The 21,849-nt window shown below is 43.2% G+C and overlaps 1 protein-coding gene across 3 annotated transcripts in view; it reads right to left on the bottom strand.

Annotated features, from left to right (window-relative positions):
• Positions 1–11,171: 11,171 nt before the first annotated feature.
• The window catches only part of LOC137156293 (rho GTPase-activating protein 6-like), a 255,156-nt gene continuing 244,478 nt past the window's right edge, over positions 11,172–21,849 (bottom strand). For all 3 annotated transcript variants that reach the window (XM_067553019.1, XM_067553020.1, XM_067553021.1), the window contains 3 exons: positions 16,477–16,739; positions 14,611–14,691; positions 11,172–13,236 (listed from right to left, as the gene is read on the bottom strand). In XM_067553019.1, the coding sequence (XP_067409120.1) occupies positions 12,518–13,236; positions 14,611–14,691; positions 16,477–16,739 (1,063 nt within the window). In that variant the 3' untranslated portion in view covers positions 11,172–12,517. The remainder of the gene's footprint in view (positions 13,237–14,610; positions 14,692–16,476; positions 16,740–21,849) is intronic.

The raw sequence follows: 21,849 nt of genomic DNA on the forward strand, positions 1-21,849 counted from the left end.
GGGGTGGTCATCACCCTGGTCAGCGAGGATCCCACTGCAAGGCTGACCTATCTCGGGTGGGAGCTATCATTCACTCCATCTTCCAGGACTACTTCCTACCATGCCTCCTAACGTAGTCGTCCGGGTCTTGTCAAGGCCTTCGGGTTCCCTGGGGCCGATACCTGCCTAGGCATCTGACACTGGGAAATCAGCTGTGGGCAGCAAGTCTCCAAATGGGTCTCCAGGGCCTCTGGTTCCCTCAGCTGGGGGCTGAAGAGGCTCCCTGATTGGAGCATCTACCAAGTATCCTTCCTCCATCTTCCTCGGTGGTCAGCCTAGAATGAGCTGGGCTGCTCCCTTTTATACTGGGGCAGAAGTTGGAGAATACCCTCTGCCGCCCATAGTGTGGGTTTAACTCTTTCCTGCTCAGTGCGCGGTAAGCCCCTCCCATCACACCACCTTATATATTCATCCAACCCATACGTCTTTGGCAAGAATACTGTGGGAGACTGTATCAAAAGCTTTGCTAAAGTCAAGGTATATCACATCCACCGCTTTCCCCACATCCACAGAGCCAGTCATCTTATCATAAAAGGCAATCAGGTTCATCAGGCATGACTTGCCATTGGTGAATCCATGCTGCCTGTTCCCAATCACCATCCTCTCCTACAAGTGCTTCAAAATGGATTCCTTGAGAACCTGCTCCATGATTTTTCCGGAGGCAGAGGTGAGGCTGACTGGTCTGTAGTTCCCTGGATCCTCCTCCTTCCCTTTTTTAAAGATGGGCACGATATTTGCCTTTTCCCAATCTTTCAGGACCTCCCCTGATCACCATGAGTTTTCAAAGATAATGGCCAATGGCCCTGCAAACACATCAGCCAACTCCCTCAGCACCCTCTGATGCATTGCATCTGATCCCATGGACTTGTGCATCTCCAGCTTTTCTAGATAGTCCTGAACCTCTTCTTTCAGCACTGAGGGCTGCTCACCTCCTTCCCATACTGTGCTGCTCAGTGCTGTAGTCTGGGAGCTGAACTTATCTGTGAAGACAGTGGCAAAAAAAGCATTGAGTACTTCAGCTTTTTCCATATAATAGAATATTAGGTTTGGAAGGGACCTCAGGAGATCATCTAGTCCAAACCCCTGCTCAAAGCAGGACCAACCCCAACTAAATCATCTGAGCCAGGATTTTATCAAGCCAGACCTTATAGACCTCTAAGGATAGAGATTCCACCACTTCCTTTGGTAACCCATTCCAGTGCTTCACCAATCTCCTCGTGAAATTTTTTCCCTCTAATATCCAACCCACACTGCTCCTTGAGGCCATTGCTCCTTGTTCTGTCATCTGCCACCACTGAGAACAGCCTAGCTCCATCCTCCCTGCAGAGGAGGTGGGGAAGATCCCTACACCCAAGTAATTCTCTCTAGATGACAAATCTGAGGAATTGTCTCAGATTGAGGTTTCAGTAGAGGAGGTTTAATTGATAAATTAAACAATAACATGTTTAATGGTACTCACCCAAGCATTCTGAAGAAACTCACATATGATATTGCTTAACTACTAACTGTGGTACATAATGTAGCACTTAAATCAGTCTCTGTATCAAACAACTGGAGGGCAACTAATGTAACGCTGATTGTTCATTAAAAGACTCCAGAGGTGATCCTGGCAATTACAGGTTAGTAAGCCTAACTTCAGTACCAGTACAAACAGTGTGCTGCTCCTATCAGCTTTCCCCCAGCTCCTAGTTGAAAAACTTCTCTACAGCCATCTTAATGTTACATGCCAGCAATTAGATTCCATTTTTGGTTTAGGTAAAGCCCATCCTTCCTTTATAAGCTACTCCTTTCCCAAAAAGTTCTTCAGTTTCTAATAAACCTGAAACTCTTTTCCCTACACCATCATCTCATCCATACATTGAGATCCTGCAGGTCTGCCTGTCTGCACGTGGAACTGGAAGCATAAAAGAGAATGTGACCATAGAGGTTCTGGAATTTAATCTCTCACCTACCAGCCTAAATTTGGCCTCCAGGACTCCTCTCCTGTCTTTCCTTAGGTCATTGGAACCTGCACGTACCATGACCCGAGGCTCCTCCTCAGCTCTCAACATAACTTGGTCTAGATGTCTCGTGAGATCCACAACCTTCACGCCCGGCAGGCAATGTATCATGAGGTTCTCCAGGTCATCACAAACCCATCTATCTATATTCCTAATAATCGAATCCCCCATTACTATTATCTTACTCTTCTTTGTAACTGGTGTTCCCTCCCCAGGAGGGGGTACCCTCAGTGAGAGAGGACGGAGGGTCCCAACTATGGGATTGTTTCTCTTCATGTCAGCTTGATGTGCTCGTTCCCTGAGACTTTCATCCTCCTCAACAGCACAGAGACTTTCAGTTTGGGGGTGGAACTGTTCTATTTTGTCTCTGAAAGTTTTGCCTATGTACAACTCCGTCTCACCAATGTACAACTCCGTCTCCCCTAGCTCCTCCAGTTCAACCACTCTTGTCTCAAGAGCCTGTACTTTGTCTCTGAAGGCCATGAGCTGCTTACACCACACAAGTCAGATCAGAGCAATAAACTGGATAGCCCCCCTCTGTTGCTGGATTTCTGCCTGCATTATTTTCAACTTTGTAGGCTTTTGGGGAGGGGCGGGGTGGAGAAGGAGGTGCATATGGGCGTAAGTTTAGAGTATGTTTCTAGGTGTATCTGCCTCTCACACTCCCTCACTAAATTCCTGTTTGCTTCCTCCTCTTGTCACTTATGAGCTGGCTTTTTAAAACCTCTGTTCTCCCTGAATTAGCTTCTTTTAGCTTAGCTAAAAGAATCACTTAGGCCCAAAACTACTTCTTAACCATTTCTGTCCCAAGGAGGGGTTTATATACCCCACCTCACTCAGACATACAGTCAGTTTGGTGGTCATACTCCATCAGCAAAACAAAATAAAATGTAACTCAGTAACTGGGCTGGAAAAGCCTCCATCCGTGCAATCAACGGGGACCCAGGCAGGTCAGAGCTAGAAGGGGCATTGTGCACTAGGTCTACCCTTTCTACAGTACTTGTGATTTTTTTTTGTCCTTCACTTTCCCCAAGTCTTGAATTCATTCAGCACTAATAAGAATCAGACGTTAAGTCTCCTGGCTCCCAGCTGTAGCAGCCATATGTTGAACCTTTGTTGTACCAGCCCAGGCAGCAGGAGGCCTACAATCATTCTGAACCTGGAGCTACCACTTATGCTTATGCTACAATCAAGACATCAGGCTGACCTTTCCTTTTCCAGTGAAATTAGTTGAGGAGTGTAACAGAGGGTGCCGTGGCTTAACTAGGAGCCTCTGCCTCTGCTTCCCTTTCTCTTTTGTCTCCGCATGCAGTTTTTTGTTTAAATGGTAGAGCCACCAGCTTTTCCAGATGCTCTCCTTTCACCACCAATATACTGGTTATGTGAAGTCTCCCAATGGTCATCAACTACTGTTTTCCCATCTTCTATTTTACTAGTCAATTAGTAGCCATACACTGAAGATGCCAATCCTTTTGTAACTGATCCCTCTCTTCCAGGTGCCAGTGCAGAGTGGAAGGCATCCTTACTGAGAAACACATTCGCTGCCGGATGGCCTGGATAATAACATATTTCCCTTCAAAGACTTTTGGCACCCCCAGGAATTAAATACTTCTCCATAGTGCTGGTAGAAGGGCTCTTTGATGCCAAGATCATATTTAATGTGATAAGGAATCATTCGCTGAGCTTCTATGTTGCACAACAGGATGAGATTTAAGGCAATACACGAAAATAATGTTATTCTTTAGCTCAGATTACAATAAAGCCTCCTGGCAGCTTTATTGTGAGTTCTTACACAGACCTAATGTTCTCTACTGCCAGGAAAGTGGGCAAGAGCTACATCATGGAGATGAAGGAGCACAGCAGGAAAGACACTAGAATCACACAAACTGAAACGTTTTCCAGAGGAGTTAAACAACAACAACAAAAAACTACCAATCACAGAATAAGACAATCTGGAAAGAAAGAACTTAGAAATTCTGGTCTCAGTCTTCAAAATTAGATGCCCAACTCTAGCTTTAGGCTCCTAAATAAATCTCCTGCTGTTCAAAGGCACTGAGCACCTGCAGGCTCTCAACAGAAGTTATGTCTCTAACTTTAGGCACCCAGGTTTGACAAATTTGGCTTCCCTTCATTATTATTACAGTCAGGGAGCTGTGGCTCCATGACAGGCTCCCCCCAGCTCACAGGAATGTCTAAACTACAAATCTATGGGTTCAGTCTACAGATCAGATGAGGATAAGTCTGGTTCGGAAGAATAAGGAAGCAGCTGTATGCTGCAGCTTATGCCCCCTCCAGAACCAGCACATATATGGAAATCCACAAAAGAATTAATGCTTCTCCAAGCAGTATCAGCATGTGGAGAATCCCTTTCCTCTTTTATACTGCACAGCTATTAAGCAAGATCTAAACAGAACCATGTAGCAGTGTGAGAAAAAGCTGTAGGGCATTATAGAGAGCAGGTTGCCCTTCAGAGGCCCTGGGAGCAGAGTTCTCCTCACATGCCCTTGGGGGTCAAGTCCCATGCCCCTTCTGCAGCCTTCTGCTGCTTCCAAGAGGAACGTTCAGAGGAAATGCTTTGAGGTGACCCTTTGGTCTCCATCCTGCTGAGGGTATAGTATAGGCTTATGAAAGCTCATAGCCTAGAAAGACAACATGAAAGAAATCTGAAGCATTAACAAAAAGATTTGGCAGATATTGATGCTGTAGTTTTATCAAAGGATCTAAGGAAGAGCCAACAGAGTGACTCAGCTATGAGGCTGATGAGCTACTGGGAAAGATACAAGAAACTAAAAGACACAGAGAGAGCCAGACCAGGAAAAATGGGATTTTTTACTCATTTCAGGCTAAAATGGCTGCAACCGTATCTGCTTCCCCATTGCACTTTGATGGTGCTGAACCCACAAAACCTCTTTGCTTCAGACTCATCCACTTCTTGTTATTGATCTATCCCACCACCTTCAAGACACACTGCATATTTTACCTATTAATTTTGACACATAAGAATTGGTTAGATAGTTTAAATAATTCCAGATTTTGCTACCATCCACAGAAGCCCTGAAAAATAGACTTCCATGGGGTAGAAACTGCACTTTGATTGTGTTAAAGCAGGTTGATAAAAATTGAGTCTCTCTAGTAACACTGGAGCAAGGTAACATGTTACAGAAAACCAGTGTTTTAATGTTAGTTTTACTATCTGTCTACTGTAGACACACGTTTTATAGTCCCATGACCATAAAGTCTGACCACTTGCTCTGAAGTTGTTGCTGTGATTTAGTAGTACCTTATCTGTCCATCACATGAAGGTAGTTGTGCCTCAATTTTCTTTTTGGTTTGGTAGTCCTGCAGCTGAACTGAAACTCTCCCTCACATCTTCAGGGGTAATTAAAGTCCATACTCTTTACCCAGTCTCTTTCCCTGGTTCTCACCCCCCTCCCAGACGATCTCCAAATCTTCTCCCTTCAACCAGACGATCTCCAGATCTTCTCCCTTCAAAGAGCAACACCATCAGTTTCCATCAGAGAATAAAAGGAGCTTGAGTCTTCCCAAGTTCCAGCATTTGGCCCTCAACGTTGAAACAAGTGTCAAGTCTGACTACTAGCTCGCCTCACTAGTGCTCCCTCCTACAGTCAAATACTTCCTGCTATAAACACTGCCTTCTCAGGGCACCTCAGCCAGCTCTTGTCATTTTTTAGGTGTCTTTACAGGTCCTTTGTCTGGCTTTTTTCAGTCCCTCCTGCAGGTTCTTTTTCTAACCACTTTGGCTGGAGAAACGTAATCACTTTACCCCTTTTCTAGTCCCCTTCCAGAGATTCAAAACAGATCTTTCTTATTCCCTGATCACCTCTTGGACTGAGGGAAAAGGATTTCTTTCTAGCTCTGCCCTTTTCCTAGCAAGCATGTCTGCGAGGCCTACACAGCTCCCAACCAACCCTGGGAACCAAAACACCCAGAATCTATAATGCAGGAACAGGCTACTGTTGGATCTAGGTCTGTATTTAAAGGGGCCAGCAGAACTTGTTACAGCTCTAAACTGGTCTCTGTTTATTTTATTCTACCCCCTCTGGCTGCAGTTAATATACAGAAATGAGGTGATCTTGGACAAGAGTGTTACTTTAAATCAATGAAACTTGTTCTAGATTTGTTTTCTGCCATGCAACTGCGTATTGAATCGTATGACACCAAAGATGTCTTCCAGATTTTTTGCGTTGCCATCAATTTGCATCAATTCCACACACACAGACACATAAACAAGAGATGTGAAAGAAAAAATATTTTCATGTGCTTGAGTAACCATTGAACATCTTTCTCTGAAAAATTGTTCAAATGTATCTGCTTCTGTATTTGGAAAGGGATTCAAAATGGAGGCCTAGAATTTTATAATACAAGCCCCTCTCACAGGAGGGATTATAACATTACTGAGTCGAAGGTCTGTGCTACACTGGCGACGGAGGTCGATGTAATGTCACTTACATCGATCTCCAAAAGCCTGTGTCTACACTGGCATAGTAGTTCCATTGACTTAAAGCATGGCAAAAGTCAACGTAATAAAACCACCTCTGCAAGTGGCGTAGCACGTAATTTGAATTTCATGGGTCGATTTTGCATCAGTGTAGACAGAGTGTAACATAATTCGATATTAATGGCCTACAGGAGGGTTCCCATAATGCCCCATTGTGACCACTCTGGACATTTGCGCTCTGCTGTTATGTGGCCACGCAAACCAGAAATGGCCCCTCCCCTCATGCCCCGGCAAAATTTAAATGTTCATTTCCTGTGCAACCAGCATGGAGAGAGTTTTGTAACTGAACTCTTCATGGCTACTGCCAGGCCCAAACACACTCCAGCATGGAGTCAACCAGAGGTCTTAGATCTCATCGGGAGCGAGGAGTCCATTATGGCTCAGCTCAGAGCCAGCAAAAGAAATTTGGACATTTACGGAAACACACGAGCTTTTTAGAGAAAATTAATCCTTTCTATAGCAGAGTAAAGTGCCCCTGGTTTACCATCTCTGTGACGGCACAGCCAGCCGACCCTTCTGAGATGCTCGGAAAGGAATGCGGGTCTGGCTTAGCCTTGTGCACACTAAGGGGAGTATTTTATACATTGTTGCATTTGCTTCAGTTTTCTGTGTCTGCTAACAATGGCAACATTGTGCATTTCTTTTCATTCTGTAGACACCTTGGCCTTGGCCTTGCCTCCCCTCCCCCCCCGAACTGCTGTGGAAAGACTATCGCAGATCAGAAATAGGAAAAAATATTGTGGAATCACGTTTGGCAAGCTCATGAATGCCTCTGCAGCTGCTGAGACAGAGCCCCGAGCATGGAGGTTGTCCGTGTCCCAGAAAATGGACATGGAGAATTGATGAGCAATGCAGAAGCATGATTGCAATACCCAGCAGGAGATGCTGCGAATCATGCATGATCAGTCAAGCATGCTCAGGCGCTTTGTGGCGCTACAGGAGGGGCGGCGGCCAGACGGAGTCCTGCTGCAGCCCCTCCAGAACGCTCCTTCTCCTGTGGCTTTGCTGCCCTCCCTTTCCCCCCACCCCCAAGTGGTCTCGGAGGCGAATGGCCAGGCTGCAGTACGTGGTGCACTCAATCCCAGTGGAGGCAAGCAGAAAGCTGCAGCTGCCCCGCTGACAACTGTCCTGCAAGCAACTATGCTACCCCTTGAGACTGTGAATGAACACTTGCCCTCTGCCCCTACCAACTTGAATGTTCATAAATAAAAGTTTGCATCATTTCAATACATGTCTCTTTATTAATTCATAGTTTGTTTGGGGAGGGCTTTGGAGGGTACTGATATCGATGGTAGTGGGGATGTAAGCAAAGGCACAAAACATACAGCAACAGAAATCATTACAGCGTCTCATTGCAGAACCTGTTTTTCAATGTTTCCCAAAGGTGAAGCGCTCCGTGGTTGGCTCTGAGCATATTGCTGCCATCTGGCTGCTCAAAATTGGCGGCCAGTCTTTCTGCCTCCACAGCCCAACCCTGGGGGAATCTTTCCCCCTTCGCGTCACACACATTATGAAGAACACAGCACGCAGATATAACGGATGGGATGTTTTTTTCACTCACGTCCAGCCTAGAAAGGAGACATCACCATCCGGCCTTTAAACGCCCAAACGCACCTTACAAGGTGTCCGGTTTATGGCTTCATTAGCTAAGGGAACAAGGGGTAAGCAGGATCCCCCAGGATCACTATTGGCATTTCCACATCCCCGATGTTAATTTTTCAGTCTGGGAAGAATGTGACAGCCTGCATGTTTGAGAATAGCCCCGAGTTCCTAAATATATGTGCGTCATGCATCTTTCCAGACCACCCCACAGAGATGTCGGTGAAATGACCCCAGTAATCCACAAGGGCATGCAGCACTATGGAGAAGTACCCCTTGCAGTTTATGTACTTGGTTGCTAGGTGGGCAGGCGCTAAGATAGGGCTGTGCATGCCATCAATGCCTCCCCTTCCCCTGTAGTTTGGAAACCCCATCGCGGCAAACCCATCCACTATGTCCTGCATATTTCCCAAAGTCACTACCCTTCGTAGCAGAAGTCTATTGATGGCCCTGCACACTTGAATCACGGCAGCTCCCACTGTAGCTTTACTGACACCGAACTGATTCCCAACCGAGCAGTAACAGTCGGGGGTTGCCAGCTTCCACAGATCGATGGCCACTCGCTTCTCCACTGTCAGAGCTTGTCTCAATTGAGTATTCACATGCTTCAGGGGCGGGGCCAGCTCTGTACAAAGTCCAAGGAAAGTGGCATTTCGCATTTGAAAGTTCTGCAGCCACTGGTCATCATCCCACCGCTGCATAATGATGCAGTCCCACCAGTTTGTGCTTGTTTCCCGGGATGAGAACTGGCACTCCATGGACTGCAGATGATGCGTAACGGCCTGCAGCAATCGGGAATTGTTCTGCTTGATGTCTTGTAGCAGGGTAGCCTTGGTGACATCGCAGTTGCCTGTGCTTCAGGTTCTCCCTTGCCTTTGAAAATACTCCAGGATAAGCTGCGATGTATTTGTGATACTCACAATAATAGTGCAGAGTTCAGCTGGCGCCATGTCTCTGCAGCAATGGTGAGTACACAGCATAAACAAACGGTGTGAAAACCAGTTTCCTGTTTGTTTGGGGCAAGAAGGGAGGGGGAAGGAGTGTTGCATCGTGGGACGATGAAACTCATCCCAACAGCCCTCGCGGCTAATTGCACTGTGGGATAGCCACCCACAGTGCACTGCTTTGAATATCGACACAAGTGTGGCAAATGTGGACACATGAGCCTGGCGCAAGGAGCGTGGTGTGGACACGCTCCAGCGACTTTTAAAAATTGATGAGTGAAAGGCGATTTTAAGTAAGTCAACTTCACTCTGCAGTGTAGACATACCGAGCTGAGGTTTCATCTCTAGAACACTGCTGACAGCAGTGAGTCTGGGGTGGTTTTGGGGCTCTCTAGAATTCTTGAGTTAGCTGGCTGAAGCCATTTCCCTATTGTGTCCAAGTACCATATGCAATCTCTTTCTATATATCATTCTTGTTTTCTATGATTTTTGGTTCATTTCTGCGCAAAGGCTACATTTAACAATAAACACACAAACTATAAACTACACAAAGTCTATAAGCAAGAATCTGCCTCTATGACCACCCACTCACAGTTGCAATGCAGTTTAACAGATTTATGTTGTTTCAGAAGGCCTAGCTCCTGGAATCTCAAAATTCAGATTTTTTTTTAATGTAGTGTTTATGAAAGGGGCCACTCAGAGTGACAGCATCAGGGACCGCAGTTCTTTAGGTATCTCCAGTGGACTAAATTTTGCTCACCTTTGCTTTGGTAGGTATTCCTATTAACTTAATTGAGAATGTGCATTTGAGTAAAGATGGGCACTTTGAAATCTATGAATAAAAAGTGCTATACAAGAGCTAGGTATTATTCGAATCAACAGTACAGGGATAGACTCACACTACCTACATGTCTTAACCCTGACCAGGAGGGCTGCCCCTTTACAAGTGAGAAAAAAGTTCATTGCTAAAGGTGCGGGTGACTTTTCTGGGTGTGATCAAAGACTATCAACCCATTTCTCAAAAAGCACCAACCCGGCCATCAGATAACTTTGAATTGCTAATGATCTGGAATGGACTCAAACTACTGACTAAGAAATAAATACTACAGACACACTGGCTGCCTTGCTCCCTCAGACATACATGTTTTGTGCCATATGTACACTATCTGAGTGCCTGTACAAGATTCTAGAACAAAATGAAATGAATTAATGGTTATCTTTTGCAATTGCAACAGCACAGGGTGTGGTTTGGTTGGTCTCTTAGTTTTACATACGTGTGTAAGAAAAAGGCCAAAGTCAAGCCCCAATGAAGACAATGGGGGTTTGGCTATTGATTTGACTGGGACCAGGAGTGAACCCTCCCTTTATAATAATGAGCCAAAGCTTTCAAACCTGGGTACCTACAGTTAGTACTTTAAAACCATACTTAGACCTGATCAACGTTAGAAAAGTTGCACTGGTTTAATTAAATCATTTTAATTTTTATATTGTTATAATCATACAAACCTCAAATACAGACGTACTTGAACCATTTTCAACCTTGCATAAATCTGTTTAGTTACACTGATGTAAGCCAGAGTTTTGTGCCTGACTTAGAAGCCTAAAGGTATGTCTACACAGCCAAAAAACCACCTGTGGCTGGCCCATGCCAGCTGGCTCGAGCTTGCAGGGCTCAGGTGGTGGGACTGTTTCATTGCTGTGTATACTTCTGAGGTGAGGCTGAAGCCCAGGGTCTAGGACCCTGTGAGGTGGAAACATCCCAGAGCTCAGGCTCCAGGCATGCCTGGGTGTCTACACAGCAAGGAAACAACCCTGCCGTCTCAGCGCTGTGAGGTCAAGTCGGCACAGGCACAGGCCACCCAAGGGTGTCCAGTTGCTGTGTAGACATGCTCTTAGTCTCATTGAAAATCAATAGGACTTGGTTCCTACATCACTTTTGGAAATGCTCCTAAGTCACTTAGGTGCTTTTGAAATTTTTACCCAGTGGTGATAAAAGTCGCTGACATTTGTGAGGGTTTATTATAACCATTACTGCACCAAAAGAGAAAAGAATACCGCAATGCTTTTGCTTAGCTTTTTATTCCATCATTATGGCACAAGATAGAACTTCAAGACAACATCATTGAATAAGTATTCAACTTCATTAAAATTAAGACTAGCATGTTTTATAAAAATCTTTTTATATGATACATTTCCCCTTATGTGAAAAAAACCTCTTAAAATACTGAAATACATCGCCATCTGCTGGTCATAAAACGTTTTGCAGTTTAATAACGCCAGAACTTGTGTAACAGCAACATTTAACAATGTAACATATAGCTATTGAAGAAAAAAATACATTTCCCCAATATTTGTACAAAGAGCTGTGAACTTCTCCAAATGTAATATTCATGTCTAAAACACTGCATGTGACGCCTTTATGAAACTTCATGTAAATGCTTGTCATTTCAATTTATTTAATTGTTTTAAAAGGAAAAACCATATTTCTTTCTATTATATGCCTTATTTCGTTTTTTTAATTTGGATTCCAGTTCATTGTTTTAAAACAATACATAAATCAGACACCTATAAATATGTATTATATATTATATACTGTAAATATAAGATTGTAGTTGATCTAGAATGGGAGGGTGAACTTTTGTACTAAGTCTGTTAGTTTGGTTTAGGCGTAACGTTACTCTAGATTGATCAGCTGAATTGCTTCCTACCAGAATCTACAAACATATTATTTTATAACATTGTATCAAATTTAAATTTTGTTCACAAACTTATATTTACAAGAAAAAATATTTGGTAAATAATTTCCCCCCAGCTTACTACTACCCTTATAAAATATATGGCTTTTCATGTTTCATTCTCTTTTAGTGTTTTTTATAGGCAGTGAGAAGAAGGACATTTCCCCCCATTAACAAGTTGTTTAAAAGCACAGAAACCAGCTTGTGCACTTTCTATAGAATTCCAACGCGTATCATGGTAACATAAGTAAGTGCAGTGATTTAAAAAAAAAAAAAAAAAAAGCAGTCCTGACTGATTGATTGTCATCTGTATACGAATACATAATATATGATTATCATACATAACCCATTACAGAATAAACAATCATCAAAACTGCTGACATATAAATACACCTTAGCAACACCAAAGCAATAGTTTTATCTTACACACAGTTTATGCATACAGAGGAGACTGAAATTTTCATCTTGTTTTTCTCTCTTAAAAGCTTGCTATGAAACAGGAACACACTGTATTTGTAAATGGACTGCTTGACAGTGCTATTAAAGATTTAAAGTGAACAAAGTTTTTAAAAAATTTAATGAAATGTACTTGGTATAAAACAAAAACTTTTCCAATGTCACTATTCTTTTCCTATTCAAGAGACGTGTAGGCTTGTATGGCAGTTCTCTGTCAGAGTCTGATCATACAAGTGTTTCAGGGAGGGCATCTGGGTTATCAGCTGATAAAAGCTCCCAAATTTGCCATCGCTCTCTTTGCCAATCATGCCAGTCTGGCCCTGATACGTTTTTATTGTTCTGATTATTGGCTGGAGTGGAATAGGTGTTACCCATTTTGTTCTGTGGGGCCTGCCACTGCTGACTGGAGGTGGATTTGTCAGTTGATTCAGCTGTTGGCCCTCCTGCTGCTATGGTCCCCAAACTTTTTTCTGGTCTTTGTAGTCTCCACAATGCTGAAGAGACAGTTGGTCGTTGGGACAATGCAGAACTTTGTTTTTTTGGGCCCGGATAAGGGGGTGGCGGCCTCTCTTTTCTACTTATATCTTCTTGTCTCAGGTAGAAAGGTTTAGCTGTGCTTGGGAAACAACCCACATTTGAATCATGCTCCGTAAGGTCCTCTTCGCTACTTAAAGTCAAATGCTGCTCAGACCTTGAATTGGACTGGTCTGAACTCCTCCTGCCACCTTCGATTTGCGGAGTACTGCAAACACGAGACACTGGGGGATGAGCCCTACATTCAGGAATGGCAGCAGTAGTCTGACTCCTTCGGATTAGTTGCTTCCCATTGTCCAATTCTGTGGCACTCCCTTGCCATTGAGGCCAATTCAATGATAGGTTCCCTTGGGAAAGAGAACACTGTCCTGGCCGTAACGAGCTGCTTTCATAAATGTTTCCATATGAACCTGGGGACCAGAATAAAACAGAGAACATCGATATGACACATTACCATTTTACAATTAACCATTAACTTGTTGCATTATATTGGCAAAGGCGGTGTTGGACGTGTATTATCTGTACTGTGCCTGTTATATAAAGCTGGGGATTTTAATATTTAGCACTCACATAATGCCATACAACGTCGAAGTGCTTTAAAAACATTAATTATGCAACATTCCTGGGAAGAGAGGTAGATGCAGAGGGAAGAAAAACTGAGGACAGGCAGTTAAGGGATTTTCCCATGGTATGCAGGGAGCCAGTCTGTGATGGAGCCAGGATTAATGCAGGTCTCCTGCCTCCCAGGGCTGCGCTTAAGCCGCTAGCACACATTGCCTCTCAATTCTGTAGTTCTGCTTCCCAGGTGAGGTTAAGATTCTGTCTTGGCTACTTTTAGTAAAAGTTTGGGGCAGGTCACGGGCAATAAACAAAAATTCACAGAAGATGTGACCTGTCCCTGATTTTTACTAAAAATAGTAAAAGACAGTAAAATAGTAATGACTAGGGGACAGACAGCCCTGCAGGGCCTTGCAGCTGCTCCACCACCACCCCAAATCAGCTGTTCTGGGGGCTGGTCTGCTGTTCGGGCCCCTAGGCAGCAGCTGCCACCATCAGCTGTTTGGGGGGGGCATCCATCAGCTGTCGGGGGACCCGGGAGGCAGCCACCACCTCTGCCCACCAGCTGTTTGGGGGTCGCCTGGCGGCAGCTTCCACCACTGCTCAGTTTTTCGGGGGCCCCAGTGCCCATCAGCTGTTCGAGCCCGGTGATCAGCTGTTAGGTGCTGCAGCAGCCTCCACAGATCAGCTGTTAGGTGGGCCTCCCAGCTGCACCATCAGCTGTTAAGCAGCTGCAGCCCCAGATCAGCTGTTAGGCTGCTGGGCAGCTGAAACCCATTGTCAGGGCAGCCTCTGTTTTGGCAGCTGCGGGCTGATAGCTGCTGCTGCCCCAGAAGAAGGAATCCGTGACTTCCATGACAGAATCGTACCTTTATTCATGGGGCATGAATTTCTATTACATTACCTTGTGACACATTTTTAAATGCTGCCATATATGTATAATTGCTGTGCCTCTCTTTAGCTAATATTTTGTAAAATAGTAAAGTGAAAAAACAAAATGGGAAGCAGAGGAACTGTTAAAAAACAAACAAACCCTAATTCTGTGTTAGAATGAAGATTCACCATTTGAAAACAAACAAATGAAGGCCCTTGATCTTATAAACATGCATGCACATGATTAATTTTATGCACCATGAGTAGTCCTCTTGGCTTCAGTTCATAGAGCCTATGAACATGCTTTGCCTTTGTCAGATTGGGGCCTAAAAACTATCAAAGAAATGTTATACCTGTCATTCCTGGATCTTTGGAGCCACGTTTCAATGTTGAATGCCAAGTACCCCAGATATTGAAATGATCCTCTGGAACATCTACAGAAGAAGTAAAAGACCATGACATGATCCCTTATAAGCACTGAATGGAAACACATGAATTGAACAATAAATAAATTAAAGGTAAAACGTTATCCAACAGCACAAGATTAAAGAGCAAACATAATGATAGCTGGATTTCCTGTACACCAGAGACAAAGAGCCAAATCTTGTTCTTTAGGCTCAAATCTTGCAATGAGCTCCACATGGAGAAGACCCATGATTTTGCATGGAGTCCACTGTAGAATTGGGATCTTCCATAAGTGTGTTGTCACATTGAACTAAATGGAAAAATTGAATAAGAAAGCAAGATTGGGCCACAAAAAAGTAACCTCGTATGGAAAGAGTGACAAAGCCCACTCAGCAGTTGGGGAGGCCAACAAACAGGAAAGGAAATTCAGAAGAACACATTGTGGTGTTGGGAAGAAGGCGGGAGAGGAGATACTGCCTTGGAGAGGCAGAAATTCAAACAACAATTAGTGATGGGTATACAAGGTGTGCACTGCGATGATATATCACTATGTGATGAAGCTGAGTTGTTATGATGCAGTATTATCTCATATCAGTGCATTGATGCAATATAACATCAGTATGTTGCACCCGATCATGATCATTCTGTGCTTTTTTTCTGAATCCATTTGATAGGAAATTCTTCAGGGTGGAGTATCATTACTATGCATACAAAGCTCTAGAACATAATTTCGGCACATAATTTCCTGCTTAAGCCTTAATGGAAACGTGATCAGGGCAGATTTTAAAGCTATGGGAATGCCTAAAGATGCAGATAGATGCCTAATGGAATTTTTAAAAAGTGCCTAAATGAGTTAGGGGCATCAAATTCCCATTGATTTCAACGGGAGTGAGACACATAAGCTGGCCATCTAGCATTTTAGGCACCTAAAAGCAGGTGAAAAGCATGCCCCATATCTCTATATTTCCTCAGTTTACCCATCAAGTGCTCTGCAATTTTGTTGTGAAGAGTCTTCTGGAGTGCTGGTAGCATACCACTGTTACAGTATGAACTGTAGTGTTTCATAGAAAATCATCAACCAAATGGAATTTATAACTTGAAAGTGTTTAACCATCACAGCTGAGAGTACCATTTGGTTACAAGCAGTAAGGCAAGGTTTGCACTATAACTGCCAGAGTGGAACACTCTTTGGAGGATATGAAGGACAGTGGAAGTGCAAGGTTCCCCCCACACTATTCTGCTAGCACAGCAGGGTTGAAGAGCCGTGTGTGCTGTGTTTTACTTTCCTAAATGGTGGCTTCAGCTTTCAAGAGTTTGGGAAATACTGCACTATAAAGAGCACAAACACAGTATAATGGTATGGGGGCAGCTGGCAGAGCACACAAACATGGGTTGAGGAGCAGAGCTTTATGGCCCAGCATGGAAGAGATGTCAACTGTTTGTTATGAAAGTACTCTGTTGCTCCATTATATTAATCTTGACACATAGCACTCATTCACCATCCTAGTTGCACACGCACCATGTTGTCAGATATATAAAAATAGAGGGTTAGTTTAATGCTTCAAGGTCAACAAATAGTGACTCCTTTATTACGTGGTGGGGAGGGCTCCACAGGATCCTATATGGACCCATTTTTCATCACAGCTCAACTATGGTGAGGGAAATCACACTCTTGGATAAGTAGGTCTGAAGAAGAGGAAATGATTCTGCCACAAGGGGGAGAAATAACACACAACACAACACATCCTTATAAACAGCATGTGAAACAAACAGCATTCAGTGAGAAAAAAGAACATGTGCAGGTCCTACTTTACCTTTCCCAGCCCATGATCCAGACGAATTCTCTCTTGATTTAGATTGCAAATGGCCAACCAACATGTACTGTTCAGGTACCTTGTATAGCTTATCTGAACTGAGGGCAACATCTTCTTGCATTGCCATCAGTGACCGTTCAGACAGTACCGGGGAGTTGTTGTCATACGGGGAAACATCTCCACTTGAGGCTTTGTTGGAGTCCGTGGATGAATGTCTCCCTCCCATAGAGTATGAGCCTTCTGATCGCAGCATCACAGGGCTTCTGGCAGAATTTGATAAACAAACACTTGTTAATGTACGGTGCTCAGAGTCCAGAGCTGTATTTTGACAACACAAAGAAAAGACAGGATCACAGCTGCTGAAATGAAAACACTTGACAAGCAATATGGAGTAGACTTTTCCACAAAGTTAAGGGATTAAAACTGTTGCCGCAAAATGGCCAGGAGAGGCCAGTAAACGTCAATGGATGTTGCAATTTAAAAACAAACAAACAAAAAGAACTATACAGCTCACCACTGGAAAGAAACACAGTGACTAGATTCCTTATGTTACCTTGACCATTTTGCCTGTAGTGACAGTGAATTTTGAAGGTGGCAGATTAGTTTGATATTAAACAATATGTTACAATCTCCTTTTCCACTCTTTCTTAGAGAAACAAAGAGCTATGTCTTAGGTCATCTCTCTCACACTATGAGAAGGATTCCGTTCTAAACAAATTAAGAGAAAAATATCCTACACAGAAACACGACAACTAGCTCTTTTGATAAAATGATTAAAGAAGCTTTAAAAATGATCTTTACATCATAATGATGCATCTTGTAATTTAATTTTGAGAAAAATGTGAAAAGCACAGCCTGGACTGTCAGATAAATACCAATTTTACAAACATCTCGGGTACGCTAGAACCCCAATTTTATGAAATACTTTGCCTCCGTTTTTAATAAGGCTAATGATGAGCTTGGGGATAGTGGTAGGGTGGTTAATGGCAATGAGGATATGGAGGTAGAAATTACCACATCTGAGGTAGAAGCCAAACTCAAACAGTTTAATGGGACTAAATCGGGGGTGCCATATAATCTCCATCCAAGAATATTAAAGGAACTAATACGTGAAATTGCAAGCCCATTAGCAAGGATTTTTAATGAATCTGTAAACTCAGGGGCTGTACCGTACGCTTGAAGAATTGCTAACATAGTTCCTATTTTTAAGAAAGGGAAAAAAAGCAATCCGGGTAACTACAGGCCTGTTAGTTTGACCTCAGTAGTATATAAGGTCTTGGGAAAAAATTTGAAAGAGAAAGTAGTTAAGGACATTGAGGTTAACAGTAATTGGGATAAAATACAACGTGGCTTTACAAAAGGTAGATCATGCCAGACCAACCTGATCTCCTTTTTTTGAGAAGATAACAGACTTTTTAGACAAAGGGAATGCAGTGGATCTAATTTCCCTAGTTTTCAGTAAGGAATTTGATACAATTCCACATGGGGAATTATTAGTTAAATTGGAAAAGGTGAAGATTAAAATGAAAATTGAAAGGTGGATAAGGAACTGGTTAAAGAGGAGACTACAACAGATCATACTGAAAGGTGAACTGTTAGGCTGGAGGGAGGTTACTAGTGGAGTGCCACAGGGATCAATCTTGGGACCAATCTTATTTAACCTTTTTATTACTGACCTTGGCACAAAAAGTGGGACTGTGCTAATAAAGTTTACGGATGACACAAAGTTGGGAAGTATTGCTAATAGAGAGAAGTATCGGGATATCATACAGGAAGATCTGGATCACCTTGTAAACTGGAGTAATATAAATAGGATGAAGTGTAATAGTGGAAAGTGCAAGGCCATGCATTTAGGGACTAATAACAAGAATTTCTGCTATAAGCTGCGGACACATCAATTGGAAGTGACAGAAGAGAAGGACCTGGGCATATTGGTTGATCACGGGGTGGCTATGAGACGCCAATGTGATGTGGCTGTGATAAAAGCTAATGAGGTCCTGGGATGCATCAGATGAGGTATTTCCAGTAGAGATAGGGAGGTGTTAGTATCATTATACAAGGCGTTGGAATACTGTGTGCAGTTCTGGTCCCCTATGTTTAAGAAAGATGAACTCAAACTGGAACAGATGTAGAGAAGGGCTACTAGGATGATCCAAGGAATGGAAAACCTGCCTTATGAGAGGAGACTCAAAGAGCTTGGCTTGTTTAGCCTAACCAAAAGAAAGTTGGGGGGAGATATGATTGCTCTCTATAAATACATCAGAAACATAAATACCAGGGAGGGAGAGGAATTATTTAAGTTCAATGCCAACGTGGACACAAGAACTAATGGATATAATCTGGCCATCAGGAAGTTTAGCCTTGAAATTAGATGCAGGTTTCTAACCATCAGAGGAGTGAAGTTCTGGAATAGCCTTCCAAGGGGTGCAGTGGGGGCAAAAAACCTAGCTGGCTTAAAAACTGAGCTTGATAAATGTATGGAGGCGATGTTATGATGGGACGGTCTAATTTGGCAATTGACTGATCTTTGACTATTGGTGGTAGATATGCCAATGGCCTGTTAAGGGATGTTAGATGGGGTGGGTTCTGAGTTATTACAGAGAATTTTTTCTTGAGTGTCTGGCTGGTGAGTCTTGCCCACTTGGTCAGGGTTTAACTGATCACCATATTTGGGGTCGGGAAGGAATTTTCCCTGGGGTGGATTGGCAAAGGCTCTGGGGGTTTTTCACCTTCCTCTGTAGCATGTGGCACAGCTCACTTACTGGTGGATTCTCTGTACCTTAGTCTTTAAACTATGATTTGAGGACTTCAATAACTCAGTCATAGGTCAGGGGTCTATTACAGGAGTGAATGGGTGAGGTTCTGTGGCCTGCATTGTGCAGGAGGTCAGACTAGATGATCACATTGGTCCCTTCTGACCTTAGAGTCTATGAGTCTATAAGGTTTTCAATGTTATGATTTATTATTTGTGCTGTAGTAGTATCTCTGGGTCCCAATCAGTATCAAGTACCCAGTGGGCTAGGTGCCACACAAATATGTACTTAGTGGTACCCTTACCCCCAAAGTGAATTTTGAATAAGAGATTTTGAGAGTGATTTAGAAAATCAGGGTTTAGATGTACATAGTGGAGGCCCACTGAAGTCTCATAGAACATACTGAGATGACTCTATATACAATTTTGCCTACATATTCTATTTTTTGTATTTCTCTTTCCTAATTTTTATTACCAGTTATATTTACCTGAAAAATAGATCTTTGTTCTTTAAAAGCTCATCTCTTACTGTCTAGAGTTCTATGCTTTATGCTCCCCTTTGGATCCATTGTTTTGGCCATCTGACCATCACTCCTGTTCCTGTTTTCTTATTTTGTTGTCCTTCAAATTCAGTTATGACCTGGGATTTATGTTTCTTCACCCCCCCCCCCTTGGTTGAGGGGATAGGTGTTTAGTTTCAGGCAGCCTAGCCCAGTATCTACTATAGATAGCATCTGTTCCTGCTACTTATTCCCAACTGAAGTCAAAGTCTTCTCTTTGTGACATCATATTAATCTTCCCTATAATTAAATGTGATGTGACATCAGCTCAATCTTGTGAGATGCTCAATTTGTTGAGCACCTCACATGGTCAAATCCAAAGAGAGGACTGTGGCTTCAACTGAACAGTTAGCATCAGGAGCACATTGTTTCCAATGAAACAATGATCTTTTTTCCAGAGAATTGACAACAATCTCTTGAGTCACTGTGAGTCAACAGTGCGTCCTTATTGCCAAGAAGGCTAATGGCATAGTGGGCTGCGTCAGTAGGAGCATTGCCAGCAGGGAAGTGATTATTTCCCTCTATTCAGCACCGGTGAGGCCTCATTTGGAGTATTATGTCCAGTTTTGGGTCCCCCACTACAAGAAGGATGTGGACAAATTGGAAAGAGTCCAGCGGAGGGCAACAAAAATGATAAAGGGGCTGAAGCACATGACTTATAAGGAGAGGCTGAAGGAACTAGTCTTGTTTAGCCTGCAGAAGAGAAGAATGAGGGGGGATTTGATAGCAGCCTTTAACTACCTGAAAGGGGGTTCCAAAGAAGATGGAGCTAGGCTGTTTTCAGTGGTAGAAGATGGCAGAACTAGGAGCATTGGTCTCAAATGGCAGTGGGGGAGGTCTAGGTTGGATATGAGGGAAAACTTTTTCACTAAGAGGTGGTGCAGTACTGGAATGGGTTACCTAGGGAGGTGGTAAAATCTCCATCCTTAGAGGATTTTAAGGCCCGGCTTGACAAAGCCTGGCTGGGATGATTTAGTTGGGGTGATCCTGCTTTGAGCAGGGGGTTGGACTGGATGATCTCCTGAGGTTCCTTCCAACCCTAATCTTCTATGATTCTATGAGAAATGACAAACTGAAAGGAAAAAAAGAAAATATACAGCATACTTTTAGAATGGCAAGACTGCCAGACCAGTTGAGGCTCTGGATTAACACACAAATGAATCTCTCCCATGTTCTGGGTTTATTTCAGGGGATCTGGTCTACTAAAGTGATACAGACTTAGGGTTGGTTCACAATGACCGCGCGATTCGGCGGCAGTCGACGGGAGTTAAGCAAACTACGCAGAGTAGTTTGCGTAACTGACGTTGACTGCTCAGCTTCCCTTCTGCGCGTTGTTCACTCAGCGCTACGCTACTTGAGGGGGTGGACTTACTCAGTCGACTTCCTGATCGATTGAGCGGGGACCACTCATTCGATCCTGAAAGATCGATCTGGCAGTGGCGATTTTGCCACCGTCATTGTAAACGTAGCCTCTGTAACATTTCTTCCATGCAGCTTTACAAGCACTAAACTCCAAAACACAAAATAGATATACTAAAGAGAGTAGTTCTTACGTTTTACTGACACTCCCTGTCTTTCTCAATGTGGAAGCAACCATAGAGTGCTGAGCCTAAATAAGTTCAGCTTCATCTAGAAATACTTCCCTGAGCTGATTCTGAACTCTAACTGGGAATTAACTCACATCCAGCAGACAGGGCTGCTATTTGGCTTAGTACAGTTATCCTATCACTACTTAGGCAGGGTTCACCAGGACTGTAGGTTCACCAAAAGATCTGTAAAACTTGCCACAGCTAAATAAACCAGATAGTTTCTAGAAAGAAACTGGTTGCAGATGTTCCTAAGTTGTATTAAGGTTTTTAATAACAGTGTACTAAGGAATTATGGGATCTGAACTACATGGAGTCTACAACATCAATGGATACCAAATATTTTTCTATTCCCTCTTTTTAAGTTTCTCTTTTTTCTTCCTTATATCTACTTCTTCCTTTTTTAATTGTGAGAAACATTTGAGAGGATGGGAGTGGTAAACAGAATTAGAGAAGTAGCAGAGGATTAAGCAAT

Source organism: Emydura macquarii, unplaced genomic scaffold (genome assembly GCF_026122565.2).
Source record: "Emydura macquarii macquarii isolate MOO-44397 ecotype Brisbane River unplaced genomic scaffold, CSIRO-AGI_Emac_v2 contig_1424, whole genome shotgun sequence".
NCBI lineage: Eukaryota > Metazoa > Chordata > Testudines > Chelidae > Emydura > Emydura macquarii.